General features: G+C 38.5%; 1 protein-coding gene across 4 annotated transcripts in view; it reads left to right on the forward strand.

Moving 5' to 3' along the window:
• FMN1 (formin 1) overlaps positions 1-19,787 on the forward strand; it is a 380,104-nt gene that overhangs the window by 211,413 nt on the left and 148,904 nt on the right. For all 4 annotated transcript variants that reach the window (XM_074327933.2, XM_074327935.2, XM_074327934.2 and 1 more), the window contains one exon: positions 16,541-16,628. In XM_074327933.2, the coding sequence (XP_074184034.2) occupies positions 16,541-16,628 (88 nt within the window). The remainder of the gene's footprint in view (positions 1-16,540; positions 16,629-19,787) is intronic.

Below are 19,787 nucleotides of genomic sequence, written 5' to 3' on the forward strand. Positions count from 1 at the left end.
CATAAGATTGAGGCGTGATAAACCTGGATGGAGCTCAGTATAAATGGACAAGGTGACGCTCAGGTTGGGGTCAACAGTTGCAGACCAGCCATTTCATTTGGGGACCCCCAAATGACAGGATCTGTTTGTCTTTGCTCTTCAACTGATCCGTTTTTCCAGATAGAATTTCTCCAGGCACCTGACTGGGGTCTGGGAAGTGGAGTGTCAGCCTGACTGCTAGCATTCTGAGAGAGAAGCCTAGGAAGGATGTGGGATTTTGATAATGACTCCTATTCCAGCACAAGCCCTCCACCCCACCCACTGTGTGCCTGATGTCTGTGAGTCCAAATCTGTCTGGGTGATTTTCTCTAGAAAGTACACTTCCTGATCATGATAGATGGGATTATACATCGGCATCCAATTGTACCATAGACTGACTTTTAAATAATCCCCTTATATTTGGCTCCCACTTCACCCTTGCCTTCCCCAGCACTTGATGCCTCTCATTTGTGCCGGTCCGAGGTCCTGCCTTCCTCTGCAGACAGTTAAGTTGGTACTTCCATCACTCTGCCATGGAATATACCATGTCTCCAACTACTTCTGCCTTCACGTTTTCTGTTTCGAAATTAAAGGTGTCTACAATTTCACTGAAGATAGATTTTGCATTTCTGAACCTCAGTTTTATAATTTCGTTGATTTTATAGGAGAAGAGAAGGTGAAAGGCCTTCACTCTGGCAGCCTAAAACTGAAAGTAGTTTGGATTTTTATATCTTGGGGGAAATGTGCCGGTTATACACCATAAGCCCTAACATAATCTTGTAGTAATTTTAAAATATTTGTATACAGTACTCTTCATCTCTCCTTTCTTACTAACATTTCCTGGAATCATCATTTTATGTTTATGGAAGAAACTCAGTGAGTCTACCAGAAGCAATGAGGTACTTATGTCAACTGTTGTTAGCCAGAAAGTTAACAGCGTAGAATGACTTAGGTTATAAATAGTGTACGTTACAGCAATGGCTGCAAATTAAGACTGTGCAAGGTTGTTCTAGGTGAAGTATGTCCATAAAAGGAAAAAGTAAAGTAGTCTTAGGCATCTTTAAAGAAGAAAGTGTTTCTCTTTGAATTTTGTCACCGATTTTGCCGTCGAGTGGCTCAAGGCTCTAAAGCTAGGAGACCCACTATCACTAGCTCTTCACCTTCCAAACAGGAGTGGGAAAGAGCCAGGTAATTTGCATCACGGTACACTCGAAATCAAAGGCCATCCATCATTTCTGATATCTTGAATGCAATGATTATCATATCAAAGACGTACAATGACATTGAAGATAATAACTTTTCTGTTGCCCATTATCTCTAACCAGCTTGGAGTAATTATTAGCATGTGTTCTTTCCAAAAGCGTAACACTCTAAATTTTGGAGAGAAAAGCCCTATTTGAGCCACTAAGAATATATATATGAGACTGGATTCGACATCTTAATGTTAAATGAGAAATGATATAGGTAAGACAGGAAATCCAAAGGTCTTACAAACTTTTAAATTTGGAATCCTTGGGAGAGCAGTATGGCTATTGTGTACCTGGAATGGGCTTTATATGAGAAAGCCCCCCTCCCTGACTGAGCATATAGCTTTAAGAGAAGACTCCATGGAGATTGTTAGAGAAAGGAAAACATTTTTAGCCAGTTAGCCAAAAACACTCTGAGAATCAGTGATTATATAAACAACATGCGTATATATCAGGCACTGTGCTAATTGCCAGTGATCGTAAACAGAATACTATATTTCTGGTCACCTTGCTACTCAAAATGTGGTCTACAGACCAGCAGCAGAAGCATCACCTGGTAGCTTATTAGAAATATAGGAAACTCAGGCTCTGTAGGTATTAGTTTCCTAGGACCACCTCAAAAAGTGGGTGACAAAAAATAACAAATATTATTGAAATCTTATGTCTCAGTTCTGGAGACTAGAGGTCTCACCTCAAGGTATTGGCAAAGCCATGCTCCCTCTGAAGCTGGTAGGTGAATCTTTCTCCTCTTCCTGTCTTCTGGTGGTTTGCTGGCAGTCTCTGGCATTCCTTGACATGCAGCTGCATAACTCCAGTCTCTGCCTTCCATCACCACTTGGCATTCTTCCCCCATGTCTCTGTGTTCATGTGGTCACCTTCTTATAAGGATACCAGTCATGTTGGATTAAGGGACCACCTGACTCCAATATGACCTTAAGTAATTATATCTGCAATGACCCTATTCCCAAATAAGGTCACATTCTGAGCTACTGTGGGTTAGGACTTCAACATATCTTTTTTAGGGGAATATAATTCATTCCAAAACAGGTCCCATCCCATTCCCAATGAATGAGAATCTATTTTTTAATGAGGTCTCTGGTAATTCACGTGTATATGAAACTTACAGAGGGTATCCCACAAATTCTTTTTTTTTTAATTAAAGTTTATTGGGGTGACAATGGTTAATAAAATTGCATAGGTTTCAAGTGTACAATTCTGTAATGCATCATCTACATATCATATTGTGTGTTCACCACCCAGAGTCAGCTCTTCTTCCATCACCATGTATTTGAACCCGTTTGCCCTCATCTACCAACCCCCTCCCCCTTACCCTCTGGTAACCAGTAAACTATTGTCTGTGTCTATGAGCTTTTGTTTCTTTATTTGTTTGTCTTGTTTTTTTGTTATCCCACAAATTCTTAGTTGCCTTATACTAGAGACAACTTTTCTAGTGCCTCCACCAAACTTCTTTAAGGGCTTTGCCTACAGTAGGTAGAGCTATCTATGTAGGATGGGAATGTTTCCTGTGCTACTTAGGCATAATGGAGAGAAAGTGTTCACTTTTCTCTTCAATGCTAGGTCCACTAGGGTGAGAAGGGAAGAGAAGGAACATTTGCTCCACCAGTCATTGATAGCCATGCAGATTGGTTGTTGGGACAGCAGGAATTGATAGTGGGATTGTGATGCAGAATTCTAAAACACAAAACAATAAAACATGACTCAGAGGTCTGGGTCATGCCTCTGATACATATATCCTGAGTGATGAGCCTCTGAATTTCCATCTCTCCTAAAATAGCAGTAAATAAGTTCTGCACCTCGCTGTTGAAGCTTGAATTACGTGTATGGAATAAGTTCCTGGCCTTGGGATTGTTGAGCCATGATGGTTGGAGGCCATCTAGAAGCTATGGAATTGAATTTTTCTGGGTTATCTTGATGTTATTAAATTCTGTCCCAGAGAAGGTCCTATTTCCTCTCATTTTCTTAGCATTTACACCATCAGTATGAAAAGCAGAGTCTTGCACAGTGGGCCTGTGTTTTGTTGTGTTTTGTTATGCTTTACCATAAGTTGGATCTTTTTATAGTCTTGTGTTTCCTTTTTCATTTTCTTTCTGCCATGTAGCCCTTTATCCAGTTGGTTTTTACCAGGTTAGTTGTCAGTGGTTTAGAATTGTTTCATGATTATTACGGGCAAGCATTTTTTAAGGGGCCTTGATCTCTACGAAGTAGTAGGATGACATTTCTCATCTGTACCTTTGTGTGATGATAGCTTTGGTTCTGGGCAATGAATGCACTGATATCTCTTGGTCTGTTTCTTTCCTAAGACTCTAATCAGTGAGAAAACGGGTATGATTTTGGTTTGGAGTTTGTTTTATACATGACACAAAAACTTCAAAACCATTAGAATTATTCCTAATGGTTTATTCCACATTCCTACTGGTCTCCATCTTACAGTCCCCTCTACCCACAGCCTTCACCTGCTGTGGCCTCCTCTCCCTTTGCTTTCTGAGCAGAATCCATTAGCCTGAAAACCAATAAAAGGGTTCTTCTGTCTCATCAGTAAGGGAATGGGATGCCAAATGTGTTCTCAGACTCAGGACAGGGTGACAATTTGCCTTTTCACATTTCTTGGTGAAGAGCCTAAATCCTTAAAGTAAACTTCATCTGAGCAATTTTATGTGTCCCCAAAAATAAGGCCATGGAAGAGATTCAGACCTAACAGTCTGAGAAAACAGTGAAGCTTAGTTTGCCTTGAAATATTTAATGGGACAGATAATCAGGCTGCATGTGGAAAGCTTATTTTAATAGCATTATTCAAGCCAGTTGACAGAGGCCACTACCCAGAAGCATACCTGGCCACAATGGCCATCAGCACCAAGGGCTTGTTTGTACCAAGTCAGGTGACATTTCATAATGTGGCACCATGGAGCCAGCCAACCAGCTCCTCTGGGTGTGGTGCCAAAGAGTGGCAGGGAGTAGAGCACGGGAGAAGACGGGAACAAGGAAGCTGAGTCAGCATTTATTTTCCTGGGCACCCGCCAAGAAACGATTGCAAGTTTCCAAGGAAGGACTCACTCTCCATGAGGAGATAGCAAGATGACTGCCAACTCTGGTCCTGCCAGTCCCCTCCAGCTGGCCCTTACGCCTGGCACTGGCTGGGAGGGGTAGTTGCTTACCTGTCTCATTTGTAGTCACTGCTGTGGTATAAATAGCAGAGAGGGCAAAGGAATGGACACAGCTATGCAGTGGGATTGTGTCAGTTGCTTCCTCCCATTATACACACATACACACACACATGCACACACACACGAGGTGTGACAGTTAAGGTTGCAAATTTGCCATCATGCGCTTACATTGGCAGCGTTGTACAAACAGCTCAATAAGGTTTCATACCTTGGTATAGCTGTGTTTGTGTCGACATGTGGTGATGTCTTGCTGAGTGGCATTCATTATGTTGTTGCGTGTTTTTGTGTGTCGTCATGAGAACACCTGAACTTGAATTAGAGCAATGAACAAACATTAAATTTCTTGTTAAACTTGGCAAGAGTGGAAGTGAAATCAGGGACATGTTAGCCCAAGTTTATGGGGAAAATGCAATGAAGAAACCGGCAGTGTACAAATGGATTAAACGTTTTTCTGAGGGGAGAGAAGGCGTCACTGATGAAGAGAGGTCAGGGCGGCCATTAAAGAGCAGAACTCACAAAAACATTGCAAAAATTTATTGAATTGTGCATCAGAGTTATCGGCTGACTGTGAGAAGCATAGCAGACTAAGTAAACATCTATAGATAAATAGGAAAAATCTTAACTGAAAATCTTGGCATGAGAAAGATGTGTGCAAAAATGGCCCCGAAGGAGCTCACCAATGAACAAAAGAAAAGGAGAGTCGAAGTTTGCCAAGACCTACTGGAAAGGCAAAACAATGTTTGGGGCCATGTTATCACTGGTGATGAAACATGGGAGTACCAATATGACCCTAAAACAAAGCATCCAAGTGCACAATGGAAGTCAGCCAACTCTCCACGACAATAAAAGTTCTATCAGTCCAAATTAAGAGTCAAAACAATGTTGCTAACCTTTTTTGATATCAGAGATTATTCATTATGAATTTGTATCAACTGGACAAACAGTTAACTAAGTTTACTATTTGGAAGTGCTGAAAAGGCTACGTGAAAAAGTTAGATGAAAACAACCTGAACTTTTCGCCAACGATTCATGGCTCTTGCATCACGACAATGCACCAGCTCACACAGCACTGTCTGTGAGGGAATTTTTAGTTAGTAAACAAATAACTGTATTGGAACACCATCCCTACTCACCTGATCTGGCCCCCAATGACTTCTTTCTTTATGCGAAGATAAAGGAAATATTGAAAGGAAGATATTTTGATGATGTTCAGGACATCAAGGGTAATACGACAATAGCTCTAATGGACATTCCAGAAAAAAAGTTCCAAAATTGTTTTGAAGGGTGGAATAGTCACTGGCATCGGTGCATAGCTTCCCAAGGGGAGTACTTTGAAGGTGACTATAGTGATATTCAGCAATGAGGCATGTAGCACTTTTTCTAGGACGAGTTGGCGAATGTAATTTTCAGTTGTGTATGTGTGTGTGTGTGTGTGTGTGTGTGTGTGTGTGTGTGTAGTATGTAAGGCCTGCATCTGTGGGCTACCGTGCCTCATGGCCTTATATCATCTTGTGTCGCTTCTTGAAATTTCCACGGGAAATTCTCACTTATTTTCCAAATTAAATTTCTATTACTTATAAAGTAAAAATGTCCAATTTGGGGGTATGTGAATGGGTGACAGTTAAATGAGAGTAAAATTAAACCTAGGGGTCCCCTGATATATCATATCTCCTCTCCAGAAGATGCTGTTCTCTAATCCATCCAAAGTCGGACCCCGTACTAATTTACATTTATGCTTTGGTGTTATCAGAGTAAATTATCAGCTCAATCATCAGAGCTTATGGCCCTTAGGATGGGGGCATCCATTTCTACATCTCTAACAGGATTCTACCTGTCTGCTGAACTAGTCCACAGGAATGTCTTCATGATAAATGCCACAGTCATTGTGAAAGCTCCTTGATCCCTTTGGAAGCCAGTGACTTAGATACGCAAAGGATGACTCTTAATAAGGCAGGCTGACTTGTCGTTAGTAGTGCGCGGGCTTTATTCCAGCCTCTTAATGTCTGTAGTTTTGCCAAATAGTGGCATTCAGTGAGTGTTGATATGAAGCACAAGGAAAAGATATTGCCAGTCTGCGTGCACAAAAATAGAAATAGAGTTTTTCAGAATTTTGCTTTGGAGAGTCAGATGGTCTACTTTCTGTGTAATCTCCACTGTGTTGTTCAATCTCCCTGAGAGAGGCAAACCATGTACTCAGTTTGCCACACACACACACACATCATTGTCATAAAAGTATATTCCCCCATGTATGTGGATTCTTTATTTGTTTTTGGTGGGGTGGGGAGATGATTTGGACAGGAAAGTCTGCCACTTTCACAGGGGCTTACTTGCCTCCAGTGCCCAGGAGAAGTTCATCAATGATAACTCATGGTATGGTATATACCATACTATATGAGGCTGTATCTAACTAGACTTGGTGCCTATTCTCCAGGCTCTATGAGAAAGCCAGTTTCACCAGAGATGGAAATCCTGTGGCTGAAACAGAAAATTCACACGTGAGGACTAAGCCGAAGCACAGAATACCTACTTGATCTGGTCTAGGTCCGAATGTGTTTGGTGTCTAGCAAAGGTGTAGTTGCAGAAATTAATCATCTTTGTTTTCAGACAGGGAAGGCTCCCTGGAAGAAGAAGACTTCCATGATTATCTTAATTTTGTAGATGTGCCAAACTCACTCGGCTGAGTATGCTTCCAGCATTCATGGTCTGTTCAGACCGTTTATTTTTATTTTCACTTCTGGCCATGTGTGCCAAGCTCAGACAGAAAGCTGAAGATATATATGGATTTTATGTAGATGTGAAAATCCCACTGGACCTTGCAGGAATTCTTTCTCGGTCTGTCTGCCAAGACTTTTCTAGCTGAGTAGTCAGGGTGTGGTTTTTCCAGTGTAGCAAATCTGTCTTCTTATTTCTGTCTTAATTCTTATTCAAAGAGGCAGGTTTTTCTTTTAAAAAACCCACATATGTAAGAAATAATAATAATTTGGATATACTGGCTCAAGGTGCAGGTTTAGACAGTGTGGGGTGTGGGCCTGCCTCCCCTCCCCCCCACTCCCTTTCCCCCTGAAGGCATTGTGAGAGTTCCTTAGGCAATGTAATAGTACGCATGTGTGACATGCCCTAATCCTAGCATGCTGCAGGGGTCTGGAAAGGCTTGGCCTTAAACTAGGCATGTCTAATAGGGTTTAACACAACCTGTGAATTTGCCCCTGCACAAGGTCAGCTTCTAGGTCAGTGGAATGCTGCACAAATTGCACTCTCCTCCAGACTGTAATTATACCTAGGAGAAGGCCATGTGCTGCCAAGTTCAGCTGACTCCAGATAGGACCAAGATAAACTGAGGACTTGCTAACGTTTCTCAAAAAGTAATTTTTAAGGATTTGATATAAAGCATCTCTTGTGTGTTTTTTTTTTTTAAAGATGGTTTTGAGGTTTATGAAGAAGCTTTGTGTTGGTGAGATGGTGAGAACAGCTATTGTCTGCCTTCTCGGAGAGCAGAAAAAGGTTGAAACAGAAGCAGGAGGAATTTGAGTCAGACATAATAAAGTAAAATGCTTTGATGCCAAAAGTTGCTTAATTCTAGAAAACGATTTTGAGGATTAAACGAATCAAATACTATGCACATGAGGACAAAGAAGAAGGAAAAAATGGGTATTGGGAGTAGTCATAGAACAGGAATAGCATTAAAAGTTTAGGCTATGTTTACTGAGGTAGGATTAGCTGAGGTAGGATTAGCTGTGTTTTGTTTGGTGACAGAAAATGGCTGTAAATCTGTGTGCCTTGTATGACCGTAACCTTAATAATTTTTAAAAATGTAAACATTCTTTCATAAATTCCATCCTTAAATAGCTGGCCATGTGTCTCAGTCCAAAGGCAGACGGATCCAATAGGCAGCATTTGCAGATTTCTTCAATGCTAAGGGTTAAATAATTCCAGAATCCACTTCAACCAGAGTGTGCATTGGATAAGCAAACTTTTACAAGTACTCATACTCTCCCATTAATGTATTCTGATGTCTCTTCCTTGAGTAACCTGGAGTGGGCTCTCTTTTCCACCAACCCACGTGGAAGGAAGTCGCATTGGGCGTTTCAAGGTGTGATTCTGCCTACTGACTCCACATGTACATGGAAAACCATTCATTTGAAATGCATATCATGAAGCTATGGACTAATAATGTCAGGAATCCTTCCAATATTCAACAATCCAATATGGTGGATTGGCCTCAAGGTATTTGACAGTGTGAAAGCCCCTACTGCTGTCTGGTCTCAATGCCTGAAAGGACCTTCATCATTGTGGCCGTGCAGGATGGAAAGAGCCCTTTATATATGGATAACCAAAATATTAGTTACAGTGTCATGTGGGGTTTAGGGTCTGCAGAGCTTCTCTCTCAACTCTCCTTTGTGGAGAGGTTTTCTGAAGAAGAGACCTGGACTTTTGTTTCAGGAAAAAGGCACTGAATATAATGCTTTGGGGAATGCTTTCAGGTTACCCAAGGAAGACTGTGCCGAAACAGCCATTCATTCAAACTCTGGCATTTTGGGGGATCATCTACCTGAGAACAGTTAGAAACTCTTTATGTTAACTGATCCCTGTAAATAACTTCCTTGTATCAGTCTTCCTTATATGTTTCTTTTTAACTAGTCTCTGAGCTCCTATTGAATGAGGATGAGCTCCCATTGAATGAGCTCCAATTGAATATATATTCATATACAGATACGTATATGTATTATTATAATGAATCATTACATCCCTCACAATATACTAACATAGGGGTTTGCATTTTGTGAATGCGGTTAAATTGAACTGAGTGCTTTTCAACATTGATGTGACGATGAGTCAGGGCAGGCCAAGAACTACGAGACTGGTCTCCTGACTTTTCTCTTACTAACTCGTCACCAGAAGCTGATGCCAGACACTTTTTCATCACCAGCCGAGGGGCCACGACAGCTCAGTGTGCTAATGCTAAAAGCTAGAGGGAAGGACCATTGTATTTATGGCTGTAGTTCTTAGTTTTATTTGTATTTTCACTTAGATTGTTATATTGCTGGGAACCTCTGATTTGAGCCAGACAACTTTTAAAAACTGTTAAAAGAGCACAGGATAATAACCAGAATGCTTTAAAAATGGGTTGGCACTGAGTAATTACATTTTTAAATTAATAAATAGTTTGATATAACTTTTGTATTTAAAGTCCCATGGTTATTTTTTTAATGTACTAGTTAAATTTCCTACTATAAAAAAGGCAGACTTTGAAATATCTGACAATCTCAGGCAACTTAGAATTCTCAAAAATTTCCAAATAATCATTATGATCAACAGTCCACACTGTTCAGAAATGCGAATATGGAAGGTGTAGGTAATTGAGTTTGATTTCGTTCAAGCTCAGAATATATTAGAATAGCTAGTGGATTGGGGAGGACAATACCTAACACTAGTTTATCTTGTCATATGTTCTTTCTCTTCAGAAAGGAATTTTTGATGTTTGTGTTATCTGTCTACAAGTTGGCTCACCAAGAATTCATATAATGCAATAAAAGAAAAACAAGGGAAATTTTCAGTTAATAGAGGGTTCTACATAAATTGGATCTGTTTATTTGAAACCTCACCATGATTCTAAAAAATTATTTTAAAAACAGTGTAATAATTCTTGGTTGATAACTTAATTGAGCATCTTCTTAAAAACTATTCTGTCGTGCTCTAAATCTTTGTTCTCCCTTTTTCTTTGTCTCATTTGTACTCTCCGTCAGTTTTCTTCACTCTTGTCTTTTTCCCTCCTTAATATTTTCTTCCTAGCTATTCTTTCCTGAAGGTAAATGTTTCAGATATTAGATATCTATCTGGTGTAAGGAGTTGTGAGATTTGATCACAAATATCAAAAAGGAGTATTGGGTTAGCAGAACAAAGTGTTCTATTTCTGTTCCCTTTCTTTATTGCCCTAGCAGTGAGGTGATTACTTATTTTACAGGACTTTTGAACATGAAATATTGTTGTGGCTCAGGAAATCCACTAAAAAATCAAACTTTACAATATTGTAGTGCTCCCTGCCCCCAATTCACTGTTGTCCACTTGTATTGGCTCATGTGCCGAAGAGTACAATACCTCATGCTTAGTAGGGCTGCATGAGAGGGGAGTTTGCTCTCTTCCCACTTCTTCCTTTGGAAAATTCCCCTTATTCACAGCAATCTCTGTGTGTATATCTTTCTTCTTGCTATTCAGCTATGTCCTTATTTAAATTTATTTGCACTATATTAGCCTAATAGATACAGTAATTGGAAAACATAGCAAAAAAGGGTCTGAGGACAATTCACAAGAACATGTCACCAACCACCAAATGTTTAACCTTACTGTTAAATCATTAAAAATTCAGAGTAGTGAAAAAACATTTTTACCTATCATGGCCAAAAGTTTTGAAATTGATAATACGCACAGTATGTGAAGAAAGAGGAAAATGGTCGCTCTCAAATATTTGGCAGGAGTGTAAAATTATAGCATCTATTAGAAAATATTTGGCAATTTTTATCAAAATGTAAAATGGATTTCTGTAAATCTACCCAATAGAAATACAAACTCAGGCTACTAAGTATGTATCTGCATGTTTGTTCATTACAGCATTGTTAATAATTGACAAAATTTGGAAAATTTCTAAATGTCCATCGATAGAGGAATACTTAAATTATGTGTCATACTTAGAAGTAGCTCTGCCTATACTGACGTGGAAGATATCAGTAATGTATTTATGAAATTTAAAAAAAATGATGCAGAGTGGAAAAAAGCTGCAGAATAAAATGTATTGCTTGCCATTTTTATAAAGATAAAACCCTATGCACATATGGGCACGCATACACGTTTAGATCTGTAAGGAGACAAACTCCCATTACTAGTGATGGTGCTGGACAGTGGAATTAGGGAATGAAAGAATGTGTCACCTTTTACTTTTTTGCATTCTGTATAGTTTATGTTTTTTTATTGCAATAAGGATTTATTGCTTTCATAATTAAAAATAAATTTGCAAAAAGAGAATAGAAAAAAAATAACAGATATTTCTGTGAACTTGTCAACTCTCCAGGACTTTATGCATCTTTAATCCTGAGCTCAGTACCTGGCAAATGGGAGTCATTTGACAAATGGATGTTCAATGAAGGAACCCTTACTTAATTCCAGTCTGTGCTCCCGTGACTAGGTTGGCCAAGACTCGGACAGAAGCTCACAAAATATGACCAGAGAGCCTACAGCACACCCCTCTGCCTTTTTTCCCCTGTCAGTTCTCAGATTTTCTTTGTCTTCCTTCTCCCTGCCTCCGACACTTTCTCATCACATCTTGTTCAGCCCCATCTCTAACCAAGTTCAGAAAGATTGAATATATCCTGAAGTCTTGGCCCAGACTTTTTCGCTGACTGAACCTCACTTGATCTGTTTAGTAGTGTAATGTGTTGTTTTCCTCCAAGTGTTTCCTTTTAATCATTTTGCATGTTGGACTTAAGAAGGATATTTTAAAATACATATTTATTCTACCCTTTATTTTTTAACCCTCGCTTTACTTTTATTTTTTTCCTTGTAATGTGTTTGACGTTGTCCTCCACTTCCTAACTTCAAAACATTACAAGATACAGTATCCAAAACAGTATGGCACTGGTATAAATACACGCTGGTATAAATGATCTTCAACATGGGTGCCAAGACTATAGAATGTTCCAGAAAGGATAGTCTTTTCAACAAATGGTGTTGGGAAAGCTGCATATCCGTATGCAAAAGAATGAAATTGGACACTTCTCTTATAGCACAAACAGAAATCAACTCAAAATGGATTATAGACTTAAATATAAGATCTGAAATGATAATATATCTAGATGAAAACATAGGGAGAAAACTTCATAACATGGGTGTTGGCAGTTATTTCCTGGATATGACACCAAGGCTCAGGCAACAAAAGCAAAAATAGACAAGTGGGACTACATCAAACTAAAAAGCTTTGGCACAGCAAAGGAAACAATCAACAGAGTGAAAAGACAACCTAGGAAATGGGAGAAAATATTTGCAAACCATATATCTGATAAGGTGTTAATATCCCCAAATATGTAAGGAACTCCCACAACTCATTAAAAACAAACAAAAAAAAAACCCAATTTATAAATGTGCAAAGGACTTGAAGAGACATTTCTCCAAAGAAGACATACAAATGACTAACAGGTGCATGAATATAGTCTCAACATCACTAGTTATCAGGGAAATGCAAATCAAAACCACAACGTGGTATCACTTCACACCTTTTAGGTGGCTATTATCAAAAAAACAAAAAACAGAAAAACAAAAAAATAAGTGTTTGTAAAAATGTGGAGAAATTGGAACCCTTGTGCATTGTTGGTACAAGTGTAAAATGGTGCAACTACTATGAAAAACAGTATGGAGGTTCCTCAAAAAATTAAAACTAGAATTACCACATTATCCAGCAACCCTACTTCTGGGTATTTACCCAAAAGAATTGAAAACAGGATTTCCAAGGGATACTTGCACTCCCATATTCATTGCAGCATTATTCATAATAGCCAAGAAGTAGAAATAACCTAAATGTCCATCAACAGATGAATGGATAAAGATGATGTGGTGTGTGTGTGTGTGTGTGTGTGTGTGTGTGTGTGTGTGTGTGTGTACAGAGAGTGCCAAAAAATATATATACATTTTAAGAAAGAAAAACTGTCTTAAAATTGTAATACTAAATATATACTGATAACAAAAGATGAATACAGGTCACATTTGACTTCTGCAATTACAAGAGGTGCTCAAAGTGTTTGCCATCAGTGTAATTTTAATACAGTTTTTTTTTTCCTTTCTTAAAATGTGTATGATGCCAAAAAATGTATTGTAGCATGTAGCATCCATATTGTAGCATGTATCAGAATTTCCTATTATATATATAACATTCAGCCTTAGGAAGGAAATTCTGACACATGCTACAATATGGATGAACCTTGAAGACATCATGCTAAGTGAAATCAGCCAGTCACAGAAGAACAGATGCTGCATGATTCCACTTATATGAGGTGTCTAAAGTAGTCAAACTCATAGAAGCAGAAAGCTGCCAGGGATGGGGGGTGGGGGCTGGGAAGGAAGTGGGGAGTAGCTGTTCAATGGCCTCGAGTTTCTGTTGTACAGGATGAAACAAATTCTAGAGATCTGTTGTGCAGCAATGTGCATATAGTTAACAAAACAGTACTATATATTTAAAAATTTGTTAATAGGCTAGATTTCATGTTATTCTTGCAATCTATGGGAAATAAAAGAAACTAAGTGGGCTTAGGACATACTCGTATATTCAGTGTCCATTTTGTTCCTACCATTTTAGCAGGTTTTGAGAAACCTGGTATTCTTTTACAATTGAAAAAAGACAATACGGAAACTTCAAAGTATATTTTAAAAGTCTAGTGAGAGATAAGAGAATTGGACACAAGTAGGGAAGAGAATACAAATGTTTGACTTTACCACTGTTTACCCACCCTTTTTCGATATAGCATTTGAAAAAACTCATAAGGTTTCAGCCAAGTTAAAGGTAATGCACACTCTCCAAACACCTGCTGAGGCAAGTCGTTAGACAAAATTGCAAGGATGGCTGACTGTGGTGACATCCTTTCCACAGTTCAGCCGGGTTGAACAATGAAGTGGGATAGATTTGCTTGTTTTCTCTCTCTCTCTCTCTCTCTCTCTCTCTCTCTCTCTCTCTCTCTCTCTCTCTCTCTGTCTCTCTCTCTCTCTCTCTCTCTGTCTCTCTCTCTCTCTCTCTCTCTCTCTCTCTCTCTCTCTGTCTCTCTCTCTCTCTCTCTGTCTCTCTGTCTCTCTCTCTCTCTCTCCCCCTCCCTCCCTCTCTCCCTCTCTCCCCCTCCCTCCCTCTCTCCCTCTCTCCCTCTCCCTCTCCCTCTCCTTCTCCCTCTCCCTCCCTACCTCCCTCAGTTCTCTTGTGGTTCCTGCCTTGCCTTCTTTTAATTAGCTATTAGAAAAACTAGCATTTGATCTTTGTCTTCCCCATAAGTACAATGTGTTCGCCATGGTTTTCAGAATCCTAACTGAAAAGCTTGGGGAATGTTTGAAGAAATGTCTCTTACCCAGCTGTGACCTTGTCATAAATGTGATTCCTGTGCCTGTGCCTATCTCCTTGGCATTGATGTGCGTGTCATGGCCAAGGTATCAGCCACTCTCCTGGACATGTAAGAATAAATCTAGTCAGTTTCCAAACCGTCTTCTTCTTTTGAATTTGCTTTGCAGTTAGTTCAGGTGATGGTTTTATTTGCCTTTTTGGTTCTTGTCAGCAATGTTACCAAAGTGATTTTGTAGATCGGTAAGCTCTACAAACTTCATGAGGACTTGGTCAGCCTCAGTCGTCTCTGCACCCCCAGAGTCCAGAGCACTGCCATAGCAGATGCAGAGCTGAGATTTGTTGAATGAATATTTACATCAAACTTATATGGATTTTCTTAATTCTGTATTGGACTTTTAAAAATCATTTCACTTTGAATTTGTGTTCTCTATCTCAGAAAAAGCCAGAAATTGCATTTTTAAAGATGATATTTGATTATACAAAATTTCTTCCTCCTTTGCTTTTGCTTTCATGTAAAAAATAAATAAAAACACTAAGTACCTTCTTCATTTCTTTTCAAACTCTTGAAATTCTGTATCCCCCAGAATCTTTCTCTAAGGCAAATATTGAAATCATTAAACACATTAGACCGAAAAATCAGATTTTCCTTTTCTCTTGAGGAAAGCTTGGTATTTACTATATTTTCGGTCCAATAGTTATATGAAAGTAGCCATTCTGAGCAGAGGAAGGAAATTAAGAAAGACAAAAAGCTGGCACTAAAGGATTCAGGATCAATCAATAGATAGGTAATTAGAGAATTTGCACAATTAGGCAATCTTGGTTAACCCATGTTATCTCTTACTTTTAACCAGCAAGCAACTCAGCTAGTGGGGTACCAATGTTCATGTAGATGTTAGTTACTGTTTAATCTTGTCTTCACTATAGTTTGGGAAGTTTATAAGCACCTACATAAGAGGGGAAGTGTAACTGTTTAGTTTGGTGTGTATTTTACACAGAAAGTGCATTTAAAAACATAAGATTTGTGATGTTTTAAGTGCATGTCATGTTATTTTTGTAACCGTGCTACATGAGAGAAAAGATAACTTTTTTTTCCCTTAGTGACCACTGTGTGATATGTTATTAGGAAATGATTTAGCTTATCTAGGTTTAGAGAAACACAAAAGTATGAAGAGCTCTCCGTGGAATAATCATAGAGATTGAAATAGTTGACAGTGAGGTGTTTGAAGTTTATATAAAAAAAAATTTGTGTAAGTTTTGCTATACATATGTAATATCATAAAAGAATGTTTTTAAACAGTTTAAAAATTAAAGCTTTATGTATAAAGTATTGTATTGCTTATATTAATAATAGCACAAATATAAAACAACCTTACTCTCCAAAACGGAAAATTTATTTAAATAACCTGTGTCAGGAACTATATTAAGTGCTTTATATACATTGTCATTTAATTTTTAGAATAAATGGATAAGCTAAATACAGTTAGCCCTACTTCATGAAGAAGAAGTTGAATTCCTAGAGGTTAAGTCACATTTCCAAGGCCATATCACTGACAAAACCGCTGAGTCAAAATCACATTGATTTTCCCCCCTGAACCACTCAGCAGATGACACAGCCTAAAAGAATGGAGGCTATGAAGTGACTTAAAAAGTCGCAACATAGAAATATGCTAATGATAAGCAAAAATGTTGGGTATAAAATTACACATATGTAGCAATTGCAACTTAGTTCAAATGTGTTTAAATAAAAAGTTCAGAGTAAAATATTATAGAGTTTAGTGTTTGTATCAGACTGGTGGAATTTGGAGTGGTGGTTTTCCTTTGTTTTCTAAAATATCTATAGTTGTACATAACCTACTCTCAAATTAAAGGGTTGTTAAAATAGAGTGACTGTAGCATCAGTTTAGTTCATCAATCAGAGCATCTAAAATAAAAGTCTTAATGTTTTTTATATGCTTCTGAAAGATTGCGTCGTCATTTGAGCTTGTGTTAATTTTATTTTTAAATTCCAGATCATCAAGTTATTGGACGGAAAACGATCTCAAACTGTGGGAATCTTGATATCTAGTTTGCATTTAGAAATGAAGGATATCCAGCAGGGTGAGTCTTCTCCATCACTTTTTTTTCCAACTTTTAATTTTTTCAGCATTTTATTGTGAAAGACTTCAAACATATTAGGATGCCATAGGGAATCCCACGTGCCCACTACCCAGCTGCAAAGCCATCGGTTCACTCTTATTGTATGGGAAGCACCCTTTCTCCACCAACTAGGTTATTGTGAAGAGAAAGTTGGTCATAATTCATCTGTTAAAAATGTTAATACATCACTAAAAGATAAGGACACTTGTTCAAGCATAACTCCAGTGCCATTATCATATATTTAAAAATATTTACAGTGATTTCTCAATATCGTCAAGTATGTAGTACTAATTTCCCTGATTGTCTGTACACTCACTAATTCATCCTTTTGTTTACAGTTAGTTTGATTAAGGATCCAAACAAATTTCATGCATTGTCTTTGATGTGTCTCTCAGGTTTCTTTTAATCTAGAGGTTTCTACCATCCATCTTTTTCTTTCCTTTGTAATTAATGTTTTGAAGAAACCAGGTCACTTGTCCTGTGGGGTTTCCCACAATATTTTGCTGATTATATTGCCATGGTTTTATTTATTATGTTCTTCTGTTCCTGTGGTTCCTATAAACTGTTAGTTTGATCTAGAGATTTAATCTGAGTAGGGGGAAGACTGCTTCATAGATACTATTGTATATTCTATCAAGAAGTACAGAATATCGGATTGTCTCTTTATGGTGTTAGTGGACACTGTGATTTTTGCCTAGACTCATTATTTTATTAGAAGTTTTCAAAATAGTAATATACGAATTCCATTATTTCTCCGTCCATCGGGATACTTCTATGGAGAAATACTTTTCTTGTTCATCTACTTGGTTATGTCATTGTTTCTTAATCCCTTCTTTTTTGCAAGTGATGCTATTTCAGCTTAGTTGTCTTTGGCTCAATTTGAAATAAGATGTTTAAAGAGAAGAAATTTTACTCATGTATATTTTTCATTCTCTCTGGAAAAATAGACCAAACACCATCTTATCTTTTGAAATCTGTCCTCCAAATAATCAATGAAATATAAATCTTTATTTTGATATGTGATTGATAATATTTTCTGAGTGGTAATACAATTTCTTGTAGATGGTTTCAGTAGAATTTAGCATGGGTTTACCAGTGGAGACACTGTCAAACTACACTGCCCTTCAGGTTTCAGTCTGCGTTACCTCAAATTTGTTTTACTTTGGTACCCAGCAGAAGACTCCAAAGGACCTGAACTGAAAGATATTTAGTATTTTCACACACTACTCTTCTGCTCGAATGAGCTTTGCTAGGGCTTAAAATTTTGCTTCATTGGAGACATTAAAAAGTCCACATAAAACTAAAAATATCCTGAAGTAGATTATATTCACAGAGTATTCAAGTATGCTGTCTTGTTTTAAATATTTAAGCTTAATAGTAGAACTAAATATGTAAGTGTGAATATTAAACCTCCAAAAATATTGCAGTAGTTGATTTGAATTAGGGGCAGAGGGTGGCTAAAAAGGTCCACCATCGAAATTAGAGAGGGGATTCTTCAGTAACTTCAGGTGTTAGGTCTTCTAGAATAATTGAGTTTTGGGTCAATTCGAACGAGGAAACTGTGATGCTGGGACAAAGGAAAAATGAAAAAGTAAAATAAAACGAAAATACATCAGCAGAGATGTATAGTCTTTCGTCGAGGAGACTAACATTGTGGATGCAGTCATTGAAATGAGAAAGCACTTTTCCTCATCAGGGGTAGAGTTTTGTCCTACACAACCGTACTCTCCGTAAGCCTGGGGAAAACCAAGTATGCTTGGTTTCATCACTATGATGTGCAGCACAATGGATATGAGTCTTCACAATGGCAACAGCACCTTAGACTGATTCAGTTCTTCTTAGGCATGTCCTGCTGTAGTGCAGTACGTTGCCATGGGGATAAGAGTCATTCCAGCCATGTGATATTCCAATTACCAACTCAAGGCCATAAACCTCCTTCCCATGGCATTCCAGCCTTTTGGACTGAATGTTCATTGTGAGTTGAATAAGAGACCATTTCCAGCATTCTACTCTGGGCAAGGACATGCTTACACGAAGCAGAAGTGAACTTCCATTTCAGCACTGGAAATGTCAGTTGTAGCATTACAGGTTTCCAGGACTTGTGGGCGCCATCTTTGTTTTCTCCTGCTTCAAGCACCCCTGTAATCTACCACAGAGTTGGCTCCTAAGTTCTGAAAAATCATCCCCATTCCATGTCTTCATTTAGTAATGCATTCCAGATGAATATGGCAATATAACCTGAGCTTAATTTTTCTTTAGAATCATTTGACTGACACTGGCATCTGAAGGTCACTTAGGAGCCGGGCTGTGTCAGTTACATTTCAGTCTGAGCCCATGTCTGGTCGTGAATGGAATGCACTTGGCCTTGTGTTGTCATCCTGATGAAAGGACTCCCTGTACTAACGTTGGCCTAAAACGTTTGTTTTAATGTGAGGTGTGTGTGTGGGGGGGTGGCGGGAGGGGGCGGGGGAGGCACTGCAATGAGATTTGATTGGGGCAGGCCAGCTGGCAGCCAGGCAAGGTCACATGGCACGTCAATCCTGGTGAAATGACCACAGTTCAGAGACTATTCTTCAGCCTTCTGGTCATATATTCCTCTTCATCACCGCACAAAGACAGGTCCACTAACTTGCACTTTTCAAAGTCACAAAGAGCTGATGTATAGACCATAAAGCTAATGTGTTCACTTACAGAATTTTCCTTTGTCATGACAAAAATATTTATTATTTCTGTTCATCTTTACCTTCATATCACCTGTCTCTATTTGTCATTATATATTTGTTTATGCCATTTTCCCCTTTGCTGATATTACAGCTTGGTCACCTAGATAATCGTTTGGGGTATTTCAGTCTACAATTACCTCCCACAGATGGATAATCCAGTTTTTACTGGTTTAGCTTTTAAAAGACAACCTTGTTTTCCTCATTTGTAAGGTGGACACTTCTCCATTGTCCACTGGACACTGCCTATAATGTGTATTTAAGAAGTGGAATTTGGGGGCTCTGTACCTCACAGTCTTATGTGTGCAAGTAGAGAGCCAGTGTTTGTTCTTTATGTCAGATTGCATTTCTTTGCTAAGAACTTCTGTGATAATTAAGCATTGTTTACAACTAATTGGGC

This window comes from Rhinolophus sinicus, chromosome 3 (genome assembly GCF_057876585.1).
Source record: "Rhinolophus sinicus isolate RSI-liver-muscle chromosome 3, RSI-T2T, whole genome shotgun sequence".
Classification (NCBI taxonomy): Eukaryota; Metazoa; Chordata; class Mammalia; order Chiroptera; family Rhinolophidae; genus Rhinolophus; species Rhinolophus sinicus.